The 23,056-nt window shown below is 40.2% G+C and overlaps 1 protein-coding gene across 3 annotated transcripts in view; it reads right to left on the bottom strand.

The window, feature by feature from the left end:
• SH3D19 (SH3 domain containing 19) overlaps window positions 1–23,056 on the bottom strand; it is an 86,992-nt gene that overhangs the window by 11,985 nt on the left and 51,951 nt on the right. For all 3 annotated transcript variants that reach the window (XM_030008638.2, XM_030008648.2, XM_030008656.1), the window contains 5 exons: window positions 10,811–10,918; window positions 7,295–7,407; window positions 4,995–5,053; window positions 2,377–2,641; window positions 972–1,040 (listed from right to left, as the gene is read on the bottom strand). In XM_030008638.2, coding sequence (XP_029864498.1) covers window positions 972–1,040; window positions 2,377–2,641; window positions 4,995–5,053; window positions 7,295–7,407; window positions 10,811–10,918 — 614 coding nt within the window. The remainder of the gene's footprint in view (window positions 1–971; window positions 1,041–2,376; window positions 2,642–4,994; window positions 5,054–7,294; window positions 7,408–10,810; window positions 10,919–23,056) is intronic.

Raw genomic sequence — 23,056 nt, 5'->3', positions numbered from 1 at the left:
AGCAACTCTCATTGCAAGGGTCATGGCCAAATTTTGCACTGCTGCTTGGTAGTGCGTGCTGTGAATTATTCTTCCTTGCTTGGACAGAACACCCCAGCCCAACTCTGCCCAGCACACTGAGCAGGGGCAGCACATCTGCTGACTGCCAAGCATTTTAGAGGGGCAAGCAAGCCACTAGGCCTTTGCTTACAGGAAGATAACGCTGAGGTGAAATGACAATTTTGTTGTGGGATCTTTATAAAGGGAAATTATATTAAAAATGCTGAGCCTTCTTCCCTATCCCACACACGAGGAATTTTCAGACTGTACTGATGAGAATCACTGTGCGTGAATTACACTCAAAGTAATTCATTGCATACAAAAAACCCAACCAAAAAAGCCCGACATGGACAAAGATAAGGCCAGAATAATATGAATTACAACAGATAACACCAGATTGCATAGAAATCTATTTCAGCCATGTAGGTTTCTGATAATAATCAAAAACCTATCATAGCCATAACTTATACTGGCTACTTAATATTAATACAGTCATGCCCTAAAAACAGGTTAGGTTCTGTAGAAGCAGAGAGAGGAAAATACTTTGAAGTCTGTATGTCAAAGTCAATTCACTGATATATCATGTACAGCACTTCATAAAACTACTTGCTTATCTTTTGCCCACTTTTCAGATACTCAGCCAAGGGAGTGATTATCTTTCTATGAGACAGAAGAACTTTACCAGTTTCCTCTCCCTTCTGGCACTCCAAGTAATTACTGTTGCTCTGCCTCATAAGCAGAATGTCCCTGTGCTATAAGGCAAATCACCATTATTAGGTTTTGTTTTGGTGGTTGTTTTGTTTTTATTAAAGAAACACAAGGATTTAATAAACCACTTTTACATTTCTCAGTGTAACCTTTAAAGCCTAAAGCACCTGATACAACAGGAGTCTTGCTCATTAAATATTTATCAGCAGAAAAAAATGCCTTACCTTACAGGACAGTTCTCCAGTGTTCCTGGGAAGACAATCTTCCTTGGCAACTCCATGAGGCACAGGTAACTTGAATAGAAACAGAGGCAAATGGAAGAGTTTGTTTCACTTCTAAGCACCTGAAATTCCCACTGCAAGTGAAAATGGTCAGATGATGGAACTATCCTGACCACCTACTACAGGTAACTGATTTAGGAGTCCAGTGGAAGAGGACAAGCTCCTTTGGAAGGCATTCAGAACAGACTGCTGGTGATACAAACTGCCACTTTGAGAAACCCAGGTGTTGTCATCCACTTTAACAGTCTCTTAGCCACCTAACTGGTGTCATACCATATGGTAGGTACATGATGTTCAGCAACACACTGACACAGAAATGTATTCATTTGTCATGGAGGGCACTGAAAAAAAAACCTGGGAAGAAAATTTCAATGACAGTAACACCTAAGAGCAGGGAATGACTACTGATCTGCTACTGAAAAGAATATCATCTACAAAAGTATGTTACACATTTCTTATGTAAATGGGTGTGGCTACACAAGACAGGAAGCAAAATGCTTCCCTTATCTCAAAGCTGATCCTACTATCAACTTAGATACATCTTTCTCTCTCTTTGTTGCTCCTCTGCTCCACCAAGGATCTAAATGCAAGAGTGAAGATCAAAAAGAAGGCAACAGAAAGCTTCCATTTCATGCTGAATGTTGATGTTGTTCATGCTACTGTTGTGTGGGTGCTGTTTTTGACAGCAGCACTGGTTCAAGGAGTCACCAGCTCTGATCGTTGACCAGTTTCAAATATCTTGGGAAAGACTCCATTTTTCTGTAAAGTTGATCCATTTATATTTAATATTGCCTAACAACACATGCAATACCAAAAAGAAACATTTTTATAATGAAAAGGCATGGCGTCAATAGGATGAAAATGTAAGATAAGTGATGTTACATTCCTCACTCTTTGCAGGCTTGATTAAGCAAGGTAACTACTTTTTAAGTTCTAATGCTCCCCCAATTTTATTAAGCATTTTGACATGTACAGGGAAAAAACAATACACAAATGCAATTATTTAACATCATTTTACATGCTGTAATAGAATTCTGAACTGGTGACTGTAAAAAGAACCCCTAAATCCCAAAAGCTATGCATAAAAGATATATCTATATAAATTACATATATACACAAAAATACACACACATATATCTATACTTTGCATGTATATATTGCTTTCTCCAGTATTACCTTACAGTACTTATTACTATTTATCTATTAAGTATTTTCTAAGGAAGATTATGCTGATAGATGGACTTTGAAAGCAACATAATAGTAACCTACCTTACTACCTTTTTCACGACTATTTTAACCAGCACTGTTTTATTAACAACAGTCTCAGATAGAGTATCTCAACTCTCACCATGTATTTATTGTAGAGAGGATGACCCGGTTTAGGTCTAGGAGGTAATGCTGGATCTGGATTTTTAAAGACTTGACTTTTTGCTCTCTTGGGTCCCAGTCTGAACTTGCTGGGTTTTTTATCAGGAGCGATGTCAGAAGTAGATCGTGAAAGAGCATCCTTCTGGGAGGAGGTCTTGGCTGCAGAGAGTTTTGGTGGAGGTGGCCTTCCAGGAACACCTTTAGGTGGGGGAGGTCGAGCAGGTATAAATTTTCCATCCACAGGCCTAAAAATTGGGCAAACCATCAGAGAAGTATGCGTATTGATAAGCCTGCCACCTCATCCTCCACCACAGCCCTAGCTATAGAGCATGCAATAAGGAAACGGGACTTATGATCACCTGGGCTGTAGAGTGTGTAGTATCTGAAGCTTGCCAGGAATATATGAACTCTTCAGACACTGGGACTGGATGATCAAGTCCTCAGACATATCCTTTGACTACATATTTCCAACTCTGCTGACCACTTTCGCTTATCAACAGCCTGCCAGCTTTCTCGGGAGCCCACTACATAAGCAGAATTTCTTTCAGCAATTCACCTTTAGACAGAGCTTTTTCTGAAGCTGCCTCAGGATGGAGTTCTTCTAGTGGAGAGCTTTAGTGAAAGCCCTGAGAAGCTCTGCTGATCTAGCTGGTCTTCAGGAATCAGCCTAGCTCATTCCCTGGGATGTCACTTACCTGAAGTGACTTTTGGGCCTCTGCTGAAACTCATGACATAGGACACCACTTTGCACAATGGCATCAATAGCAGGATTTACTATTTTTATGCAACAGATGTCTACTGCAGAAAGAAAACACCACTGCAAATACTTGAGTTTTCTGGCAGTGCTGGAGGTACCACACTCTCATTAGTGTACCAGTAGTTTAGAAACCAAAATCAGAGACTAGTAAGTGACAGTGGTAATTTTTTAAAACATTTAAATCCCCCTTATTAAGCATTGATTAAAAAAAGCTGCCTATACAGTACACACGAGCCATGATTTTTAGAATCAAAGAGTGTGGCCAAATCAATAATTTGCTAATTAAAAATCACCTCTGTTATTAACAAGCATTACGTACATAAAACTTTGGCTTCCTGTTATTAAGAACCCTGGCACTACCACTATTCCTAAAATACAATATTGTTTGATTGTTATTGGATCTTCAGCCAGTTACTGCAAGTTCTGCTACAATTGTCTCTCCTTTTTTCATATAGTGTAATTCAGCATAATTATTTGCTTGCGTGAATTCCTCAAGGGTCTGTAAAAATTATCAACCACAACAAATGTGCATTAGTGGATCTTTGGAGTATCCTTCTGACATATATTGTGAGTGTCATCCACCACTCGTGAAGATACTAGCACTCTACTAATACACCTGGTAAGAGCTCTCTATTACTATTTGTGTATGGATTATTTTTTAAATTTCAAAAAAATTTTCCACTTCTGTTCAACTTCCACCTCTCCCCTTTCTTGGCCTCATCCTAAACTAAGCATTTTTAATATTGACAAAAGGGGAAATTCCAAGTTAGACTGCGTTAAATCTGGAAACAAATCAACCCATACGTTTGTAAGGAAACTCAACTAAACAAGAAAACCCTAACAAGGAATTCAGAGTATTATTACTGCTTACTTTAAAAAAAAAAAAAAATTCCATTTGAGCAGAAGAGTGAAAGGACAAAATGTTTACTGTAGTTCCAGAGACCTTCAGAAGAATCGGGAATGCTCTTATGATAAACAGAACGGGGGAAAGTAACAAGCCCGTAAGGGGCAATAATGAGGTGTTTCTTTGTGGGTACTACCATATTCTTTCCTGTTAATGAATACTTATTATTATTGGTAGACTAAGTTTAATAACTGAAAGATTCTCTTGTCCTGACACAACAGAACAAACTCTTGTGTTTAAACCCACAGATTTAGAGTGCAGATGCTGAGATAGCCGCAGTGGGCTAGCTAGCCAATGCCTTATCTCCCTCCAGTTTGCCTCTGGCATTTAGTGGACCTGAATTTAAGGCTGGTCCAGCTACTTTTGCCTCTGCAGACCTTCTTTCTTGTTGGTTCAAAAGAATAAAAAAACCCAAGGTTATCACTGATAAAAACCAAGGTTATCATTGATTCTGCACCTTCACAGGCGTTTTAGGTCTGAAGTGAACTGTAGAAACTAGCCAGTGCTTCTGGAAAGGTGCTGGCCCAGCATCTGCCCTTTTCAGGGTGGCAGCATCTGCCACCTCCATTCCTTCACCACTCAAACCCTGGCATAAGTGCAAGGGCTGTTGATCAAAAGGTCATGCAGGAGGGGATGTTCTATGTTCAGCTGTGGGTGAAAAGGTTAAAGATGCAGAAAGGAATGACTGTCAGCAGCCACTGTACATTAGCTGAAGAGCCAAACAGCTGTCCTCCTATAATCCCCCTGCTCATACCAATAATGTACAAACAAGTATTAATCGGCTAGCAGCTTGGTCCTGCCTATTTATTAGTGAGCATACTACCTATCCAAGCCTATTGAGTTAGGACTAGAGTTGGTGGTGTCTGCATTGAGACCAACTAGGCAAACTAACTCGGAAACACCACTTTTAAGTGAGTCACTGAGGAATTGCACTTACCTTGGGGGTAGTACAGGTTCTAGCTGAGGCACTCCACCCTGTTCTGAATGATCCAACTCCTACAAAGGTTCAAAAGAAAAAAGCCATTTCTTTTAGCCTAAGAAACAAAAATGATCTTGTTTAAATGATGCATTTTTTATATTAAATGATGCATTTGTTATATTAAATTATATCACATCCTACGGACAGGAAAAACAAGAGTTTCTGTAGGTCTGAGAATGAAGTAATAAGTATTATGGTATGTTCTAGCATTTTAAAGTCTTGTTGGACATAGAAGGAGATGTAAATAACCTTGCTGACTACCTGAATCACAGCTTAAATTGTGCATTAGGTATAACCCATCCCTCTTTTCCTACTACATGGGAGTCAGGGCTTAAGAGGCAAATTCAGGAGAGTCATACAAATGTACAATTTCACTGCCTATAGGATTCCAACTACTGCAGTTACATTATCCATTTTGATTTGACAGATGAAACACTTTGAACAGGCTTAAAGCAGAAAACATGACACTGATGCAACTCACACAGCACAGAGTCTCTTGCAAATAACATTAGCTCTCATTAAAGTAGGCATCTAAGTACTTTTCCTAGAGGTCTAACAGATAAACCCTGGTGAATCTTTCTCTGGTAGATTAAGGTGTCACTCCTCCCAGCCGCCCATCCTGACCCTGCCAGAGATTACTACCCTGTAGCAGAGTCAGCAGAGGGGAACATGTGCCATGTCTGAAGGGCTTGGACCACAGTAATGGATTAACAAGTTACCATCCTTTCTGCCTCCTGCTGTTTGTTTTCATGCTAGTGCCAGAAAGCACTGCCAGCTCTGCCAAACAAGCACAGCTGCTTGTGGGACAGCATGGTAAATCAGTGCTGGATCTGGGTTCAAAAGTATCCTTTTTGAACCAGTAATTTTAAATAGGTCTGAACAGTCTTGTTACTTAATCAGGGATACATGTGCTTGAAACTAGTAAACAATTTCTGTGATTTTTCCCACCTAGAAAATACCTAGATGTATTTTGTGACAAAATTTTGACCCTTGATTAAGTCCCCAAATGAACGTTCCTGATCAAATGAAATGATCCTGATTAGAAAGAAAACAACCTGCTACTTTCAGATGGGGATGTTATCCTCATAGCACAAATTTTCCTCTTCTGTGTGAAAAGGAAGAAATCTGTGCCAACTGCTGCTTACAGTCAAGAATTTCTACTGTTGCTGGTTAATCACTTCCACTGACAAAAAATACTAGTTTTAGAAGCACAGAAGTTCTTTCCAAAGATAAGATTTAAATGTTTCAGTGGATTTGATGCAGTCTTTTTCTTAAAAAAATCCTCTGAAGCTTACACATACCTGTCACAATAACCTGGATGACATTGTAAAAGTTTTGGGATTGCATTGTATAAAATGTTATTTAATGTCTTGTATTGGAAATTTTTTTTTCAGCATTATCCAGAAAAGATGGGACCTCTGTGAATAGCCTTTTCAACCATGACATTTAAAAGCCCCTTTATCCTATTAGCAGAGGTAGCCACAAAGACATTTGTTGGCAGCTGTCCATCGAGTGAGAGCTTTTGATTTGATTTGATCTTTTTACTGCCTGTGGTTTCCACAAGATTCTCTGCCATTCTTGCCATCACAGCACTCAGTATTTGGAAATTCTACTGTCATTTTCTAGTTTATTTTAATTCCCTTTTGTAAATCTGTGTCAAAGGGCATATAGGATACACAGCTACAGTGTCTACCATTACTATGCTCTCAGGAGCAAGGAGCAGAGCCTTACTTTCCCAAATAGATAGTTCTACTCAGGCTCTGACATGACCAGTAGAAAACAACCAGAAGGAAAGAGTGGAAGAAAGCAAGCTTCATTCATCTACAGAAAAGTTCCCTCTGCCTGGAAATTAGCACAGACACTGAGAGGTACTGTGTGTATGAAGGTAAAAAATACATTTCTAAAGGACTTTGACAATATTTCACTATGTAAATCTCATTGGACTTTGAACCACTTTGCAGTGCTTTTGAAACTAAATTGTAGAATATCCTGATTCCAGATGCTAAACACAGAAAATTGAAGATAGATGTGATCAAAGTTTAGTAAAATCAACAAAGTGCTTTTCAGAACTGACAGCAGTCTAAATTACCTAATTAAATTAGAGAATGCAATTAAAAGAAAAAAGCCTTGTATTTTTGAGTAGTCCTTTTCATCCTTTCGTCCTTCAAATAACTTACCTTACAAATGCTTGAGAGTCACAAGTGATCTGTTAACCAAAGCAGTCAAAGTTGTAACCCAGGAAAGCAGTTCTAACTTACCACTTTTTTTACTAGGTCACCACTGTTGGGTTTTCCCACTGTGATATTGGAGGTGTTCCCAATGGGCTTTTCAGCAGGAAGTGGTGGAGGGCTATGCGGGATTTCATTTAAAGCTGTAAAAAACCAAAAGTTCTTGAATGAAAGTCTAATTAATAGCTTCCTTACATGGACCAACAATAGGTAAGGGAATCCACCTTGGTTTGGGGCATTTTTTTGTGAACGCAACTTCCTTCCTCAAAGCCAGGGCAGCCAATGGGCAGCACCACTTAAAGACTAGTGAAGACAAAAGGGACATGAAGGGAACATTGCAACTCTGAGGTGGACTTCAGGAGTACTTCCCATCCTGCATAACGGATCTTCACTTTACTCTCAGGACACCAGCAAGTTATTCTAGGGTTTCAGCTGCAATACTTGTTGATATAATATTAGATGAGTAGAAGAGTTTCTACCCCTGGGAATGTCAGACTCATTACTGAATACCCTGAAACACCATCACCATCTCTCAGCCACATTTCTAAACTGGCTCACTTTTTTCAGCTGTCAGCTCCTGGAATATCCTTCAGGCTGGAAAACAGCTGAGGGTTATTTCAAGTAACCCTGAAAGATCAGGAGACTTGGATGGAAGAATCTCCAGAAAGGTAAAGGCAAGAAAAGAAATGGTTGCCTGCTACAAAATTCAGGGTGACAGAAAGAAAACAGAGATGGAAGCTCCCTAGTAGTCTTTAAGGAGCTAAGCAAATTTAGGACATGGAAGAGGAAACAGTACGGCTCTTACTAGGGAAGAGTGATGATGCCCTCAGTATCAATAAGGAACACAAAAACCTCTGATTATATGGTATTTTCTTTCAATGTCTCTGCCATTGAAACCTGGAAAGCAATTGGACAGGTTTTGCCAGCATATTTACCAATCATTTTGTCTTTATATATTGGAACCTTGCTATCTATTTTACTATGTATTTGTATATCAAAACAATTAATTTCATACAAAGAACTTCAGACACTTAAGCTCTTCTGAACTCCAGCCAGTCTTGGAGTTATGTAAAAATATGTGTAGACAGTCTGGACATTTATAGACTGATGACAAAAAAGAGGAGAGATTCTATCCAAATGAAAACTTTCAGTTGCTCATTTCATGAAAAGTACTCTCAACAAAGAAACGACACATATGAAGAAGAAGTGTTGTTTGTTTTTAACACCTCAGTTGCGTTACTATGATCTAAAACACTGGTGTGATGTTTAAAAATGGATCAGTTCGAGGATAAATCCCTTATTCCTAGGAGCAGGTCACAGTTACCGTGTTGGCAGTGACCAAGCACGAGAAAAAAAAGTTAGTGAAGTTCATCACTCTTCTAAGCTAGTATGATGGATGAGAAGTAAAAAAGATACCTGACAGTAATTGCAGGAGAAATATTCTCTTATCATACCTTACTGATATATAAAAAGCACGAGAGATTTATTTATTCACACCACTTCAAATCTTGATACGTACACAGATGGCCTAATTTCCTCGCCTTTACTCTTTATAAGACAAAATTAAAGGAAATAAAAGAATTTAAAAAAAAACCCCAAGAACTAGAAGGCAGGTGTTATTCTCAGTGATTTCTAAGTGTAATAACTGAAGTGGAAGTTTAATGCTTCCTTTCTAATCACATCTCTACAAAAATGCTAATGCTAAATGAGTGCTTTACTGGAGTTCAAATTCTTAAGCATCCAGCTCTGTCTCCTTTTTGGTAGTGCTGGGGGGTGTGTGTGTGTGTGTGTGTGTGTGTGTGTTTATTGGGGGTTTTCTTTTTGGTTTGTGCTGGTTCCTGACAGAATTAATCTCCCTCCATGCCCACGATGGTGAAAGACCCCTTGTACTGAGATTATGTGGCCCTCTTACAAGGTAAATTCTACTATATCCATGTTATACCTTGGCCCAGTTGTACTTCTCTCATTTTTTAACAGTTTACATGTCTGCAGCAGCTCCTATCTGACAACAGGCTACTCTGCTTTCTTGGAATCTGCTTCTGTTTCTCCACATCCCATTAATCTTCCAGCCACAGCCTCCCATAAAGCAGTCCTTCACACCCCCCTGACAATCGTAGTCCAATACAGTGATTGGCAGTCTCCTGTGGAAAGTTCAATTACCACTAGAGAGCAGCAAGGGACCAGTTATCCACAAGTTCAAAAGAGAATCCAGCTCAGGAAAAAAAAAGAAAAAAATAAATTGTCAGGCCTCTTTTTTTTAATGGAAATTACAATTTCCTTTGTAGAGAAGAATTATGTCTTGGGTTCTTTACAGTAGTTCATAAACATATTCTTCCAACTGAAAAAAATCTTTTATTTATGATCAGGTATTAACAGAAAGACTTTTCCTCATAGCTTTACCTTCAGTCTTCCCTGCATTTTTAATCATTTCCACTGCATTTCTCACATATGCAGAGGAAAAGAAAGCCTACTATTTTACCACTGAGGGGGGTGGTGGGAGGAAAAGGCAACTCAGGAAATAACGAGAGAAAATCTTAGGAGAAAAGCCACCTGGACATCTAGTTGCTACACATTGGCTCTATGCCTACTCAATGCAGTAAAACATGATTTTGAAATAACAAATTTTAAGAGCTATCCTGTGACATTTCTCCCTAAGCTTTGAGGATAAACCATAAGGCTAAACAGAAGCAAGTATGCACTCCAGCATACACAGATCAACACAAAGACCTTGTGGCGCTCTGATAAATTTCCACTCTGAGGTACTGTCAGTGTCATTTGTAAAGCTGTGAAGGATTAGAAGTGGAAGGCATTAGGGATACGGTAACTGTCAGAAAACTATAGTCTAGACCTTGACACAAAATTGAACACATCAGGTTTTTGCATCCAAGTTCTCACAGGCCTTTTTCATTCCCTCAACTGCTACCAAAACACTATTGCTTAAATGGCCACAGATTTCAAATCTAACAAGGGTCAAAGGAACTTTTTGATCTAAGCCGTGAAAACTATGCTTACATCCCAGCAAAGCTGTATTTGAAGCAAAGTTTAATACACTAATGTTGTTCCTTTGACAAGTAGGGGTCCTGCTCCCAGGAAGCTCGGGAGCAGCATTAAAATATCCTCAGCTGATGTCAGAACAGAAGTCAATTTGACCAAAGGTACAGCTCAGTGATATGGTTTAGCTGACAAAACAAGCTTGCTTCTGCTGAAAGGGTCTCCTCCAGCTCTTCCCTGCCAGCCTTTAGATCCCCCCACACACACTGTTTCACCTCTGATATGCATTAGCTCCATAAGGTTTGAGGGACATCAAACTTAGCGCAAGGGAGGGAGCCAGACGAGGTAGCTGGGAGGCAGGGAGAGGGGAACATGACTCCCAGCTATTTCTCCCTCCCACCACAGCCCTTATGTTGGCTCCTCTATCTTGTCAAACTGTATCACGGGATTCCTCTGGCAGCTAATATAGCTAGTAAACAGCAACTCAATTAGTAAGTCCCAATTAAGATTATTTTCTGACAGAGACTTCTCAGACAATGTGGGAGAAGAACTTACGTTTCCCGGGTTTAGCTGGGATTCGGATCACGGTGGGTTTCCGGGCTAGAGCTGGTTGAGCTGTCTGTTCCTTTGCAGGTTCAATTTTGGTGAGGAACTGAAATGGATCTAAAAGGAAAAAAAAACCCAACATATTTAATATTTATTTGCTGAACACACATCTCGCTGCGTATTGCTTTCATTATTAAGGACATTCATATTTCACACCCAAGAAAGTAATAAAAAAAAAAAAAAAATCAGGCTGATGCAAATAGCATGCTCAGCTCTTTGTAAATAACATGTCTTTTCTGTACATCTGCATTGATAGTTGACTTAACATAAACACGCTCCAGATGCCTTCTGGGATTATATAAGCCACTGAACAAAAGGAACTGCATTGCTTGGTAATAGGGACCTGAAATCAGGATGGCTTTAGGGAAACATTTTCAAAGCAGTTGCTCCAATATGCAGACATAGCTGTGAACACATTTGCTGAAAAGTTTTAATCAATAAAATCTTGCCAAAGCTAAAGAATCAGCACTGCAGCAGATAAAAATGCCTATAGAAACAAAACAAAACAAAACAAATGCAAAGCATTTAAGTATTACTGATTACAAAATGTCTTTGCTGTAGAACAACTAATTCCCTGGAAGATTCTGCATCATTTTGTTGATTGTAAACCTGGTGTCATGGGGGAGACTGGTTCAGACCAAGGACTGGGAGTCGTGCCTGAGCTCTGCCCCTGCCTGTATCACTCATTCCTCTACAAGCCTGTCCAATCATTCCATCGGTAAGACAGGAGCAACGTTTTCTATGCTTCATAAACTTAAGCACTGGTCTCTTATTAATAGGCATGGGAACATATGCACATGTAGAAAGCAGCTGTAAAAATACTTGTACATAAATAAAATCCAAATCAATGGGTTCTTTCTCAAGTACACCTTCATGCCAAAGAGCAATACTTCATTTATACCACTTCTCTGTTGTTAACAACTGCTACCTTTTTCTCTGACATTACCAAAAACTGCAGTAAAATGGCAACACTTAACGGTATCATAAATGTGTAAAGTGGAAACTGGAGAAGAACTCCGGACAATAAATTCTCTATGACATATATTCATAGCCCCAACAACCAAGTTTGATCTCCTCTGGTGGCCTTTTTAGATGTGTAGCTCAATGAGATGTTATTTATGGAGTGTCAGAGTCTCAGAGAGGAAGTATGCTGGGCATCTCTTTAAATTCTTCAGGACTTTTTATAAAAACATACCCTTTCCCAAAACTACTGCCACACTTTCTGACAAAGTTGGAAGCCCTGTATTTGATAAAATTTTATTTTCAACATTTATAAAAAACAAATTAAAAAATTAGGTAATATGAAGTAATGATTTCTTACAGATAATTTTGGATAGTATAACACAATGCAGTGCAAAGCATTTGACACTGTTCCACATGACATCCTTGTCTCTAAATTGGGGAGACATGGATTTGACAGATGGACCACTCGGTGGATAAGGAATTGGCTGGATGGTCGCATTCAAAGAGTTGTGGTCAACAGCTCAATGTCCAAGTGGAGACCAGTGATGAGTGGTGTTCCTCCGGTGTCAGTATTGGGACCAGTGCTGTTTAACATCTTTGTCGGCGACATGGACAGTGGGATCGAGTGCACCTCAGCAAGTTTGCCAACGACACCAAGCTGTGTGGTGCGGTCAATACACTGGAGGGAAGGGATGCCATCCAGAGGGACCTTGACAGGCTTGAGAGGTGGGCCTGTGTGAACCTCATGAAGTTCAACAAGGCCAAGTGCAAGGTCCTGCACATGGGTCAGGGCAGTCCCAAGCCCAAATACAGGCTGTGCGGAGAATGGATTGAGAGCAGCCCTGAGGAGAAGGACTTGGGAGTGTTGGTTAACAAGAAGTTCAGCATGATCCGGCAATGTGTGCTCGCAGCCTGGAAAGCCAACCGTATCCTGGGCTGCATCAAAAGAAGCATGACCAGCAGGTTGAGGGAGGTGATTCTGCCCCTTTACTCTGCTCTTGTGACACCCCACCTGGAGTACTGCATTCTGGGGCCCCCAACATAAGAAGGACATGGACCTGTTGGAGCGAGTCCAGAGAAGGGCCACGAAGATGATCAGAGGAATGGAACACCCCTCCTATGAAGACAGGCTGAGAGCGTTGGGGTTGTTCAGCCTGGAGGAGAGAAGGCGCTGGGGAGACCTTATAGTGGCCTTCCAGTACCTAAAGGGGACCTACAGGAAAGCTGGAGAGGGAGTTTTTACAAGGTCATGTAGTCATAGGACAAGAGGTAATGGCTTTAAACTGAAAGAGGGTAGATTTAGATTGGATGTAAGGAAGACATTCTTTACTGTGAGGGTGGTGAGGCACTGGAACAGGTTGCCCAGAGAAGTTGTGGATGGCCCATCCCTGGAAGTGTTCCAGGCCAGGTTGGATGAGACTTTGAGCAACCTGGTCTAGTGGAAAGTGTCCCTGCCCATGGCAGGGGTGTTGGAACTAGATGATCTTTAAGGTCCCTTCCAACCCAAATCATTCTATGATTATCAAGACACTAGAAATCTGTGTCTAGGAATATACATAGGATTTAAGAAAAATCCAGAAATACAGTATTTATTTATGAACAACCTCATTAAAAACCTTTTAGCATTTTAATTAAAAAAGCCTTGGCATTTTTAGAGAGAGGGGAAGAAGACCAAGTACATCAAGCTCTATGTTGGGTTTTTTTTGTTTTTTTTTTTTAAACAAAACCACGTCCAAAGTAATTTCAGAGAGAGAAAACACTGGGTAATACTGGGCTGCCAAACTACAGTGTAATGGACTGCCCTTCCGCATGCACATGATTTGGCGGTCACAGCTACCCCAGCCTCTGCTGCCGCTCCTCCTTGCCGGGCACATCTGCCTGCAGCCAGCAGCCCCCTCTGTCCGTACCCCCAGCTCCCGCTGCCAGTGCGCAGCTGTAGCAACAGCAGGGACAACATGCCGCAAGGCCCACGCACGCTCACCCCTGCTCAGATGTCCACCTCCCACCAGCCCCTTGCTTAAGGCTGTCTTCGCTGGCGTATCCACCACATACAGGTGTGCCATGGGGGTTTGTGCCGTGGTCTCTCCCAAAGTCAAGAGATCTACCTCCCTACAGGCTCCCCAGAAATCTGCCTGGGTACCTTCATGTCACAGTTTAATCATGAATCAAAGCACATCAATTCCTTCTGTCAGGCTGCTTGTACAACAGCTTTGAGCGTACACTTCAGGTAGAAAGGATCATCACAGGTCAACGATTTGTCTACAGCTAAAGGTATACAGGCTATAGTTAAAACTAAGCTCTGTTACCATCTAGACAGAAGATGGCTCCATCACGTTGCGCCCAAAGACACCGGCGCATACAGAAACTAGGCACGGGCAACCCACAATGTTTTAGAAGGTAAGGGTAAAACTAACATCTTGTTTAAGTTATGGATTAGCACTAGTCAGTAAAAGGTTTAGGTCTCTTCAATGAAAGCTTTATCGTAGCAAGGTTTTTTGTAGAGGACTTGAAAACACAGACCACAAGACAGGTGCAAGCATTCTGGCAGTACGGTCATTACAAGAAACAAAAGTCCCACTCTTAGAGCAAGCCTGCAGTTACAATTTTCTTTTATTCCTTTATAACTATGCCTGCTAGCTAGAATGCTAACATTTGAATTGCATTCAAAACAGAAGATTTATCTAATCTTAACTCTTATGCTGGTATTCAGAGTGACTTTAGTGCAGCTGAAAAAAGAAAACCGACAGCGGGCTTTCTTCTCTTTCAGTTATCTGACAACTCTGCGACAGATTTGAGGAGTGACCCTGACGAGGCAGCAGGGAAGTGGGGCCTTAAAGCTGCACTGGCCCATTGGGAAGTTGGAGACACAGGGCGAGCAGAGGAAAGGTGAGCAGGGCTAAGTCATGGGCTCCTTGACACAGCAGGACCATAGGGAACACACCTGCACGTGGAGCATCTCTCAAGGTAAGGTTCTGCAGAGGTTAAGGAAGTTCTGCATGAACAACAAGGAAACAATTTTCCAAAGCCTCCATCTTATAAAAATATAGACATTGTGACAACAAGTAGAAATGTTCTAAACCCCCAAAATAATCACAGATCTGTATTCTTGTAAATTTATGGGAGATTTAAAATTGTACAAAATTACTGCTTGCCAGCTGTTAATGACCGCTATGCGTAAAAATGGTTTTCTCGACCATTCAACAGTGGGCAGAGGTCTCTAAATCAGTAAATCTGAGAAGTAATTTTTAAGTCTGAGAAAAGTAATTTTTAAGGCTGAGAAAACCATTCGATGAACCTTAGTTTTCCACTCATTATCTTATGTTCAATTATACTGTTGTCACCTCATAATTAGTTTAAAACTTATTACCTTGTTTGTGTTATTCCATTCCCCAGTGTTGGGTTTGCAGCAGAAATTGGCTGAGTAAACGACTGTGCTGTTTTGTGCAATGGGACTGACAGCATATCAAATTTTTATGTTGTTTAACAACAATTGGGCATCGTTTGAGCATAATTCACGGAGGTGTGAAAACAGAATTGTTAATGTACTCATTTAAAGCTTCTCAGCTCAAGGAAATTAATCTGCAAGACATTTTTCATAACATATATCCACAGACTTCTATTGATTTTTTTTTTTATTAAACTTTTACAATGATGCTTAAAGCCTGTGTTTTCCTTAGTCTCCCTTTTCTACAGCTTCTGTTTCAAAGGTTTATGTGATAACATGTATTACTGCGCTTGCTTGCAGGAAAGACAAATGAAAGGTGTGTATTCAAATATACCGTGTATCATCTCTTTCTTTTACCAGTTTAGGAGAGGCAGCTTGTTTTCCCCACTCTCATTTACCATCCTTGTTTAAAATAAAAAATTAGGAGGTTACAGAACAAACACTAGGTTTTGCCCATATGAGCAGGACAGATGGGTATCTTTCTGAAATATTTATTGGTAGTCTTTCAGTAAGTGGTAGTAAGAGGGTAACAGATACCTCAGCAGCAATAAAGGGGAATCTCCAAACAAATCAGATGTGGAAAGCTAAAAGCACAGCATAGCAGTATCTGCTGTGAAGATGCTCAGTCCTGCAAGAAGTACTCTCAGTACACGAGAACAACGTAGTACGAAAGGTGTTGATGCTGACAATACAACACTTGCCACCACAGAAGTATGCAACTGTGTCTACTTTCAATGTTTAATTAAAAAAACTAAATCAGCTGTTAAAGGCAAGGCTCGCACATTCTCCTCGCACATAACAGTACTGTTATTGAGGTCTTCCAGGAACAGAGAACAGAGCCAAGCCTCATCAACAAATGGTTTTATTAAAACCTAGCCCCATGAAACCACTCTGGTGTTTGTGGAAGCATACTTAACCCATACTTGGGTGAAGTTTTTCAACAACAGGCCCCTCCTAGTAATATAGCTGGAGATTCAATGGAAACCTGACAGAGGAATGGGGTCCATGCTCAAGAAACACTGTGAAATGCGACAACCAAAAGTCTGATGTTCACTCAGACATTCTAAATCTCAACCTATTTACATCTAAAAATAGACATATTGGACAGGTATCGTACCTAAATTCCAGCATCAGTGATTTTCCCAATCTCAGTTTTCCCCAGTATTTTTCATCACCAAAATTAACAGTTCACTGTTCTTAGAAATGGTATTTCTGACCCAGAGAGAATAATATAGACTACACCACCTTTCTCAAAATATGCAATTTGCAGCTCCCTCTGCATGGAAAATTGCCATGATCTGGTCACGACCATATCTTTTAATAGACTGGGAAATCAAAACAGAAAAAGGAAAAAAAAAAAAGAAAGAGAATGGGATGCAGGCTCTTTCAGGATGTAATCTGCACATAACCTGAAAGTAAGCTCAGGTGAAACTCAGGCTTTCCAGCATTCTCCTAACACTAGGAGAGTAGACCAGGTCACTCAAATAAAAGGAATACAGTATTCAGGAGTAGACTTAGTATGGCTTCAGGCTTAAAATTAGAGAAGAGATAAGCAAATCTGCTACCATAATGTTCTAAGATTTCTTTGTCCCCGATCTACAAAGAGGTTTTTCATGACTAGCCCAGTTGGTCCTGCTTCATTCAAAGAATTATAGTTCATCAGGCCAAGGAGATTTGCTTTACCTGATATGGCACATTTACTCAAACAGGTACTTGAGTGGGCTGGTAAAAATCTCTTCTATGTAACAACCTTTACATATAAGTAGCTTTTCCAGTGCAGTTGCCAAAGCATTAGTTTTATTTCTACATCTGCTTATGCTGTTTTATGAAAAGCACACAACACCGGAGCAAGCACACAGTACTTTCAGAAAGTTTTGCCTTGAGGATTATTTTTCCTCCCAGAAATATTATGTCCAGATGCCAAAACAGAAACTTCAAACGTCTCACAGATTAACAAGATTTTTTAAAAATAGTTGTGCAAAGACTTCAGGACAGGAAGAATTTATCCAGCAACATTTTCTCTGCTCTGAGTAGCAATGAATGTAGTGAACCACTTGCATAGGTTTCAGGCACTGTGCCCTGTTCACTGCTGACATCTGACGGATCACCACAAAAAGCAAGGCAACTCAAGGCCAGTGATCACTATTTTTGAGGAACGAGTCCAATCCAAAGAATGAATGATGTTTACAGGACACATGTGGAGCTTGCAGAAAGAGCCTAGCCATCAGTATGACAAAAGTCCACAAGTCAAAGAATTATGTAGAGTTTGATATTGTCTGGAAAGTATAGAAAAAAAAATTGCTGAGAGATGCAGCAGAAGATCCAAACTAAATGTACTCGTTGAAAATGCAAGATGTCCTTAACTGAGGAGTGAAATATCTCATCTACACTGTTGGAAAGCTGGAGAGCAGATGAAATAAAATCTAGAATAGCAAAATTTCTTGGGCTATTGTAACAATGGCAATACAAGCATTTATGGGGTGGAAAACTACAGTGCTACATCGTACACAGAGACAGATATAAATGGACCTTTTCCGAGCTTTCAGCACTTCTCTCAAACTGCGGGAATGCCCACAATTACTATCTGTGTGTATCTAAAAGCACAACCGTTTGGTTCATTGCTAGCTTATCCATACTAGTAAAGGTGATAGTAATTACACCGCCTCTGGCACAAAAGGACTGCTTAGACCAGCACGAGCTATTATGTGAGAGTTTGGAGGGTATTCCTACATCATTAATCTATTTTGCTAGTTCACGTAAGACTAGGATAGTTCAGATTGCAAGAGCCTTTAGGAGGTCTCTCATCCAACCTCCTGCCCGGAACAGGTCAGCCATGAGGTCATGTTGTTAGAAATTGGTTGCATAACCTGGTCTAACTTCAAAAATTGGATGCCGGAGGGTATTTGGACATACAGCGGGTGACAAAAAAACCAAACCCCAAATTACCCTGGAGATTAAGAAACACAGCCTTGTCCATTCTTGTCAGGTGAATGAATGCTTGTTCACTGGCAAGAGATTGAAGTGCCCCAAAACAGGCAAGCTGGAAATCTCCAAAGCAGCGGACTGATGATGGAAAACAGTAGGGCATACAAAATCTTTTTAATGAAAACTTGAAGGACAAGGGAATTTATTAATGTTGTTTAAAAGACCTATCTACCCTCTTACAAGAATCTCATGTGCTTTCAGCAAAGGAAAACAATAGTTCTATTTATAAACACTTCTTTTAAATAAGCATTTTGTTGTTCTTTGACAATCTTTCTGATCAAAAGATATCTGCATTTTAAGTGTTATTGTAAACTAAACAGATTTAATCATCCGAGAAGACAATTATTACTACGAACATTATTATTTGTGTGTTACCACTTAACAGCATCTATAGACACGGAACTCAAAAGCAAATTCATCTGCATTTGACAACCTAAAGGGCTCCTCATCTACTACGTAGCTATGATTTAAAAACCTTATTTGTTTCCTGAAACTAGATATAAGGCCCTCTCCTGTGGTAACAGTGGAGTCACTTCCAAGCTCCTTGAAGGCTCCAGTTTATGTTTACTAAGCAAACATCTGTAGCCTGTGAAGAGTTAATGGATGCTTGTTACCACTTCTGCTGGAGATTGCCAACCTTGCAGCAAAACCAACAGGACACAAACACAGACCCATACCTCCACTACTCCACCCCACAATAGCAAGTCTTCAGGTAAATCTGGTTTTGTCAGGGGTTTAAGCCAAATAGCAGATTAAAATGGATGAGACAGCTCGCTCTTTTCTGGGGATGATACTTTTGGCAGTAAGTAAAAAAGGAGACAGGTAACTTTAAAATAACCACAAGAGTGTTGTGGTTTAACCCCAGCCGGCAACTAAGCCCCACACAGCTGCTCGCTCACTCTCCCCCAGTGGGATGGGGTAGAGAATCGGAAGGGTGAAAGTGCAAAAACTTGTGGGTTGAGATAGAGACAGTTTAATAGGTAAAGCAAAAGCCGTGCACACAAGCAAAGCAAAACAAAACAAGGAATTCATTCACCACTTCCCATCGGCAGGCAGGTGTTCAGCCATCTCCAGGAAAGCAGGGCTCCATCACACGTAGCTGTTACTTGGGAAGGCAAATGCCATCATTCCAAATGTCCCCCCTTCCTCCTTCTTCCCCCAGCTTTATCTGCTGAGAATGATGTCATATGGTCTAGGACATCCCTTGGGTCAGTTGGGGTCAGCTGTCCCAGCTGTGTCCCCTCCCAACTTCTTGTGCACCCCCAGTCTCCTCACTGGTGGGGTGGGTCGAGAAGCAGAAAAGGCCTTGGCTCTGTGAGAGCACTGCTCAGCAATAGCTAAAACATCTCGGCATTATCAACGCTATTTTCAGCACAAATCCAAAATATAGCCCCGTACCAGCTACTACGAAGAAAATTATCCCAGCCAAAACCAGCACAAAGAGTCATCAGAAGTAACGCAGCAGAGCCCTAAGAAAAGCTGCATTATTTTGAAGATATGTCTGGACTAATCTACCGGTTAGAAATATCTCAGTTCTTTTTTTTCTTTTTCTTCTTGAGGAAGCAATTAAAAACAAGCAGCTGGTCAATATCCCCACAGCAGACAAATTTGGAGTTACTCAAGCAGCAATTTTTCTGAATTGACAATATCACCCAAACTCTACCATTCATGCCACAAGAAGGAACAATACATATAAATGGATAGCAGCATTAGTTTGGTTGGTGTTTTTTTCACCATACAGGCAGAAATGAACTTTTATACTGTGATGAAGTAGATAGATAGATAGACAGCAAGATAGATGAAACAATTAAGAAATGCAGTAGTATTATTGTTAGAATTGAAATACACTAATATGATGAAGATACCAAAAGAGAGAGCTGTCTCCTCCTGGTAAGGTAAGGCTCTCTCTGAACTACTTTTCTAAGCATTTGGTTTAAATTGAGTTCTGGTATATCAGGCATAGAGTAATCAGTGAATTATATGCTGTTTTAGAGAGAGAGAAGATGAGAGAGAAGAATAAGTCTCCACATGCAAAAAGGAATGAAAACATTCTAGCAAGATCACCTCCAGGTTTTAATTTAAATGTGTGCTTCAAATGCACTGTTACCTCACTTTCTTTTTCCAAAACATACATTCTTAGAATATTTAGCAAGCAGGCACACTACATGCTTTAACATAGCAATTAATACAAGTTATGGGTAAAATCATGGATCTTCTGAAGCCATGGAATTTACACTCAGTTCAACTTGCACTAGGATTTCATTTTCAAGCCTTTTAAAAAATGGATTAGTGAGAAGAAAGCCCACCTAACAGATTACCAAAACTTTTAACCTTCAGGAACTGCACAAATCCCTGTTATCAGCTATAAGAGAAATGTAAAAATACTCCAGATGATCCAAAATATCACAACTGTCATCAAGGCATTAGCACCTCAAGATTTAGAGTCCCAAACAGATGCTTTCACGTTCTAAATGACGGACTTGAACAGGAGTAGTTTCATTAGGATACAAATGGCTTTGAACATTATCTCTAGCCTTTGAGTCCAAAATTATGGCACTTAAAACTGGCATCAATTTTGGCTGCTGCTGAAAGGAGCAGTTCTACATATTTGTCATTCCTGACTTCTCCTTGCTGGCACTTCCCTTGGGCCAGCATCAGAGGCACGAGTTGGATGCAAGGTTCTGCCACAGTTCACCTCTGAATCTCAGAGCTGTAGAGCTTCCAAAGGTCCCACAGACTTCAAGTGACAGAGTAGATGCTGAAACCTTTGAAAGAGGTCTCGGTACCCAGAGTCTCTATTTGTACCAGAATGGTTCCCCCCCTCCATATAGGTTGGACAAAGATAAAATGATTAATGTTTGAGTAAGAGCAAGTTCACTCTACTGAAAGCTGTGCTGTTGGAGATGCTGTCAAACACTGATGAAACCCATGGGACTGCCTGAGGTAAACCTGAAAGAAAATCATCCAGCTAGCTTTGGTAGTTAAACTACCAGTTAAACACTGACAGTTAAACTGGTGAAACTATAAACTGGTTTGTTGCCAACACTGTTGATCTTAGCACATAGATAATATTCAAATATCTTTCACTACTGTGGAGATGGTAGCCTTCTGTTAGAGGAAGCTGGCATCTTATGTCAGTCAACTAAATTGCTGTGGAAATTCTGCATTTGTTTGGCCTGTTTCACCTTTTCGTTCATATGCTCACTTCAACTTCTGCGCCTGCCTCATCATCAGCTGAACACTTCACCTTCTTACTGTTGCATCAGACATTAGCAGCAGCAGTGATCGATCTGTCCGGTTCTATTTACATTAGTCTAAGTACCAGACGCATTTGTCCTGTATCAGAAAAAAATTAACTTTTGTGAACACTATAATCTGTGATGTAACACTGTTCTTTGACAAACAAGCTGTTGGTGCTTAGTTTCAAACACCACTGCATAAAAGCCTTCTTCCTTTCCAAGGGTTGCCATAACAACAAGCAGAGTGGTGTCATTTTGCTAAGTAATGACAGTGACAAATATGTAAGAAATGCAAAGGTCTGGGGAAATGGGACCAAGATTAGAGCTTCTCTTCCTGCCTTTACAAAACATTTTACTGTGGATTCATCTTGCAAATCCTAAGCTGTTCCTATGGGAACATGAGAAATAGCTAGTGTTAGTGCTCCGTGTTGGCTCATTTTTCAGAAAGCCAGTGCTCTTCTTGTGGATGCTTTGTCAAGACATAGTGCTGCATTAGTAATAAAGAGTACAGGATATGATCTTGAGCTCACAAATGCCTGCAAAAATCTGGAATGAATCCTAATTTTACAGTGTAATAAAGCGATAATGCTGTCAGACCTTTTTCTCTTTAGTAGGTAAGAAGGGGTTGCAGCAAAGATGCCATTTTATTGAATGAATAACATCGTGGACAGGTGACTCAAGAAGTCAGGAAGCTATCATCTGAATAATTCTTCTGTTGACCATGAGAATGGTAAGTATTTTCTTCTTAATTAAATCAAGAATAACACCTAGGACACCAACCAGAAAGACAAAGACTGACATTCTTACCACTTTATCATGAAAGCTATTTTTTCAGGTGATTTTCATTTGGGATCACTCAACCTCTGATTTAACAGAAAAATTAAGGTTACTTAATTTTTCCAGGTTGGGGGAAAGGCAGTCTTTTAGCGTACATAGCCAAAACATTTTCCTTTTCATGCACTTTCAAAATTTAAGTATTCTCTTTTCTTGCCTACTACTTAGAACGGTTACATTTTCCTTCTGTTTGTTGCATGTATTAATCAAAATAAAATTACTGAAATTACAAAAGATTTACCCTAAATGCACAGAAAGCAAGAGTCTTCCCTCACGCTTCTAACTTTCTTCTAAAACCATCACACGCACAGTGGCTGTTCCACGACTCCAGTCCCCAGATGCGATGACCATGACTGTTCCCAGCTAGACACCATCAGTCATACACTTCCTTGACGTAAGTATGAAACACCTCTCCAGTCACCCTGTACTCCTGCCTCCTTCCAGGCTTGGTACAGCTTCTATAGTGTTCCTGGAATCTGTCAGTCCAAGAAAAAATGGACTTGTATCCATGTTGAGCTAATCACCTCTCCTACAGGATCTTCTGCTGCCTTATTTCACTGCTTTCATCAAGCTCCCCTGAGATCTGTATGTCCATACATGCTGATGTTAGCAGTTTAGGGCTTTAAGGGACTTTCTACATCTGCCTTGGGGTTTTTATGCCAATACAGAGGAGAAACAATAATGAATCAGAAATTCATCTAATTATATAATCCACAAACTGTGAAGAAA

Source organism: Aquila chrysaetos, chromosome 1, assembly GCF_900496995.4.
Source record: "Aquila chrysaetos chrysaetos chromosome 1, bAquChr1.4, whole genome shotgun sequence".
Taxonomy (NCBI): Eukaryota; Metazoa; Chordata; class Aves; order Accipitriformes; family Accipitridae; genus Aquila; species Aquila chrysaetos.
Note: the sequence above shows the minus strand (reverse complement) of the source record. Positions and strands in the feature narration are given on the sequence as shown.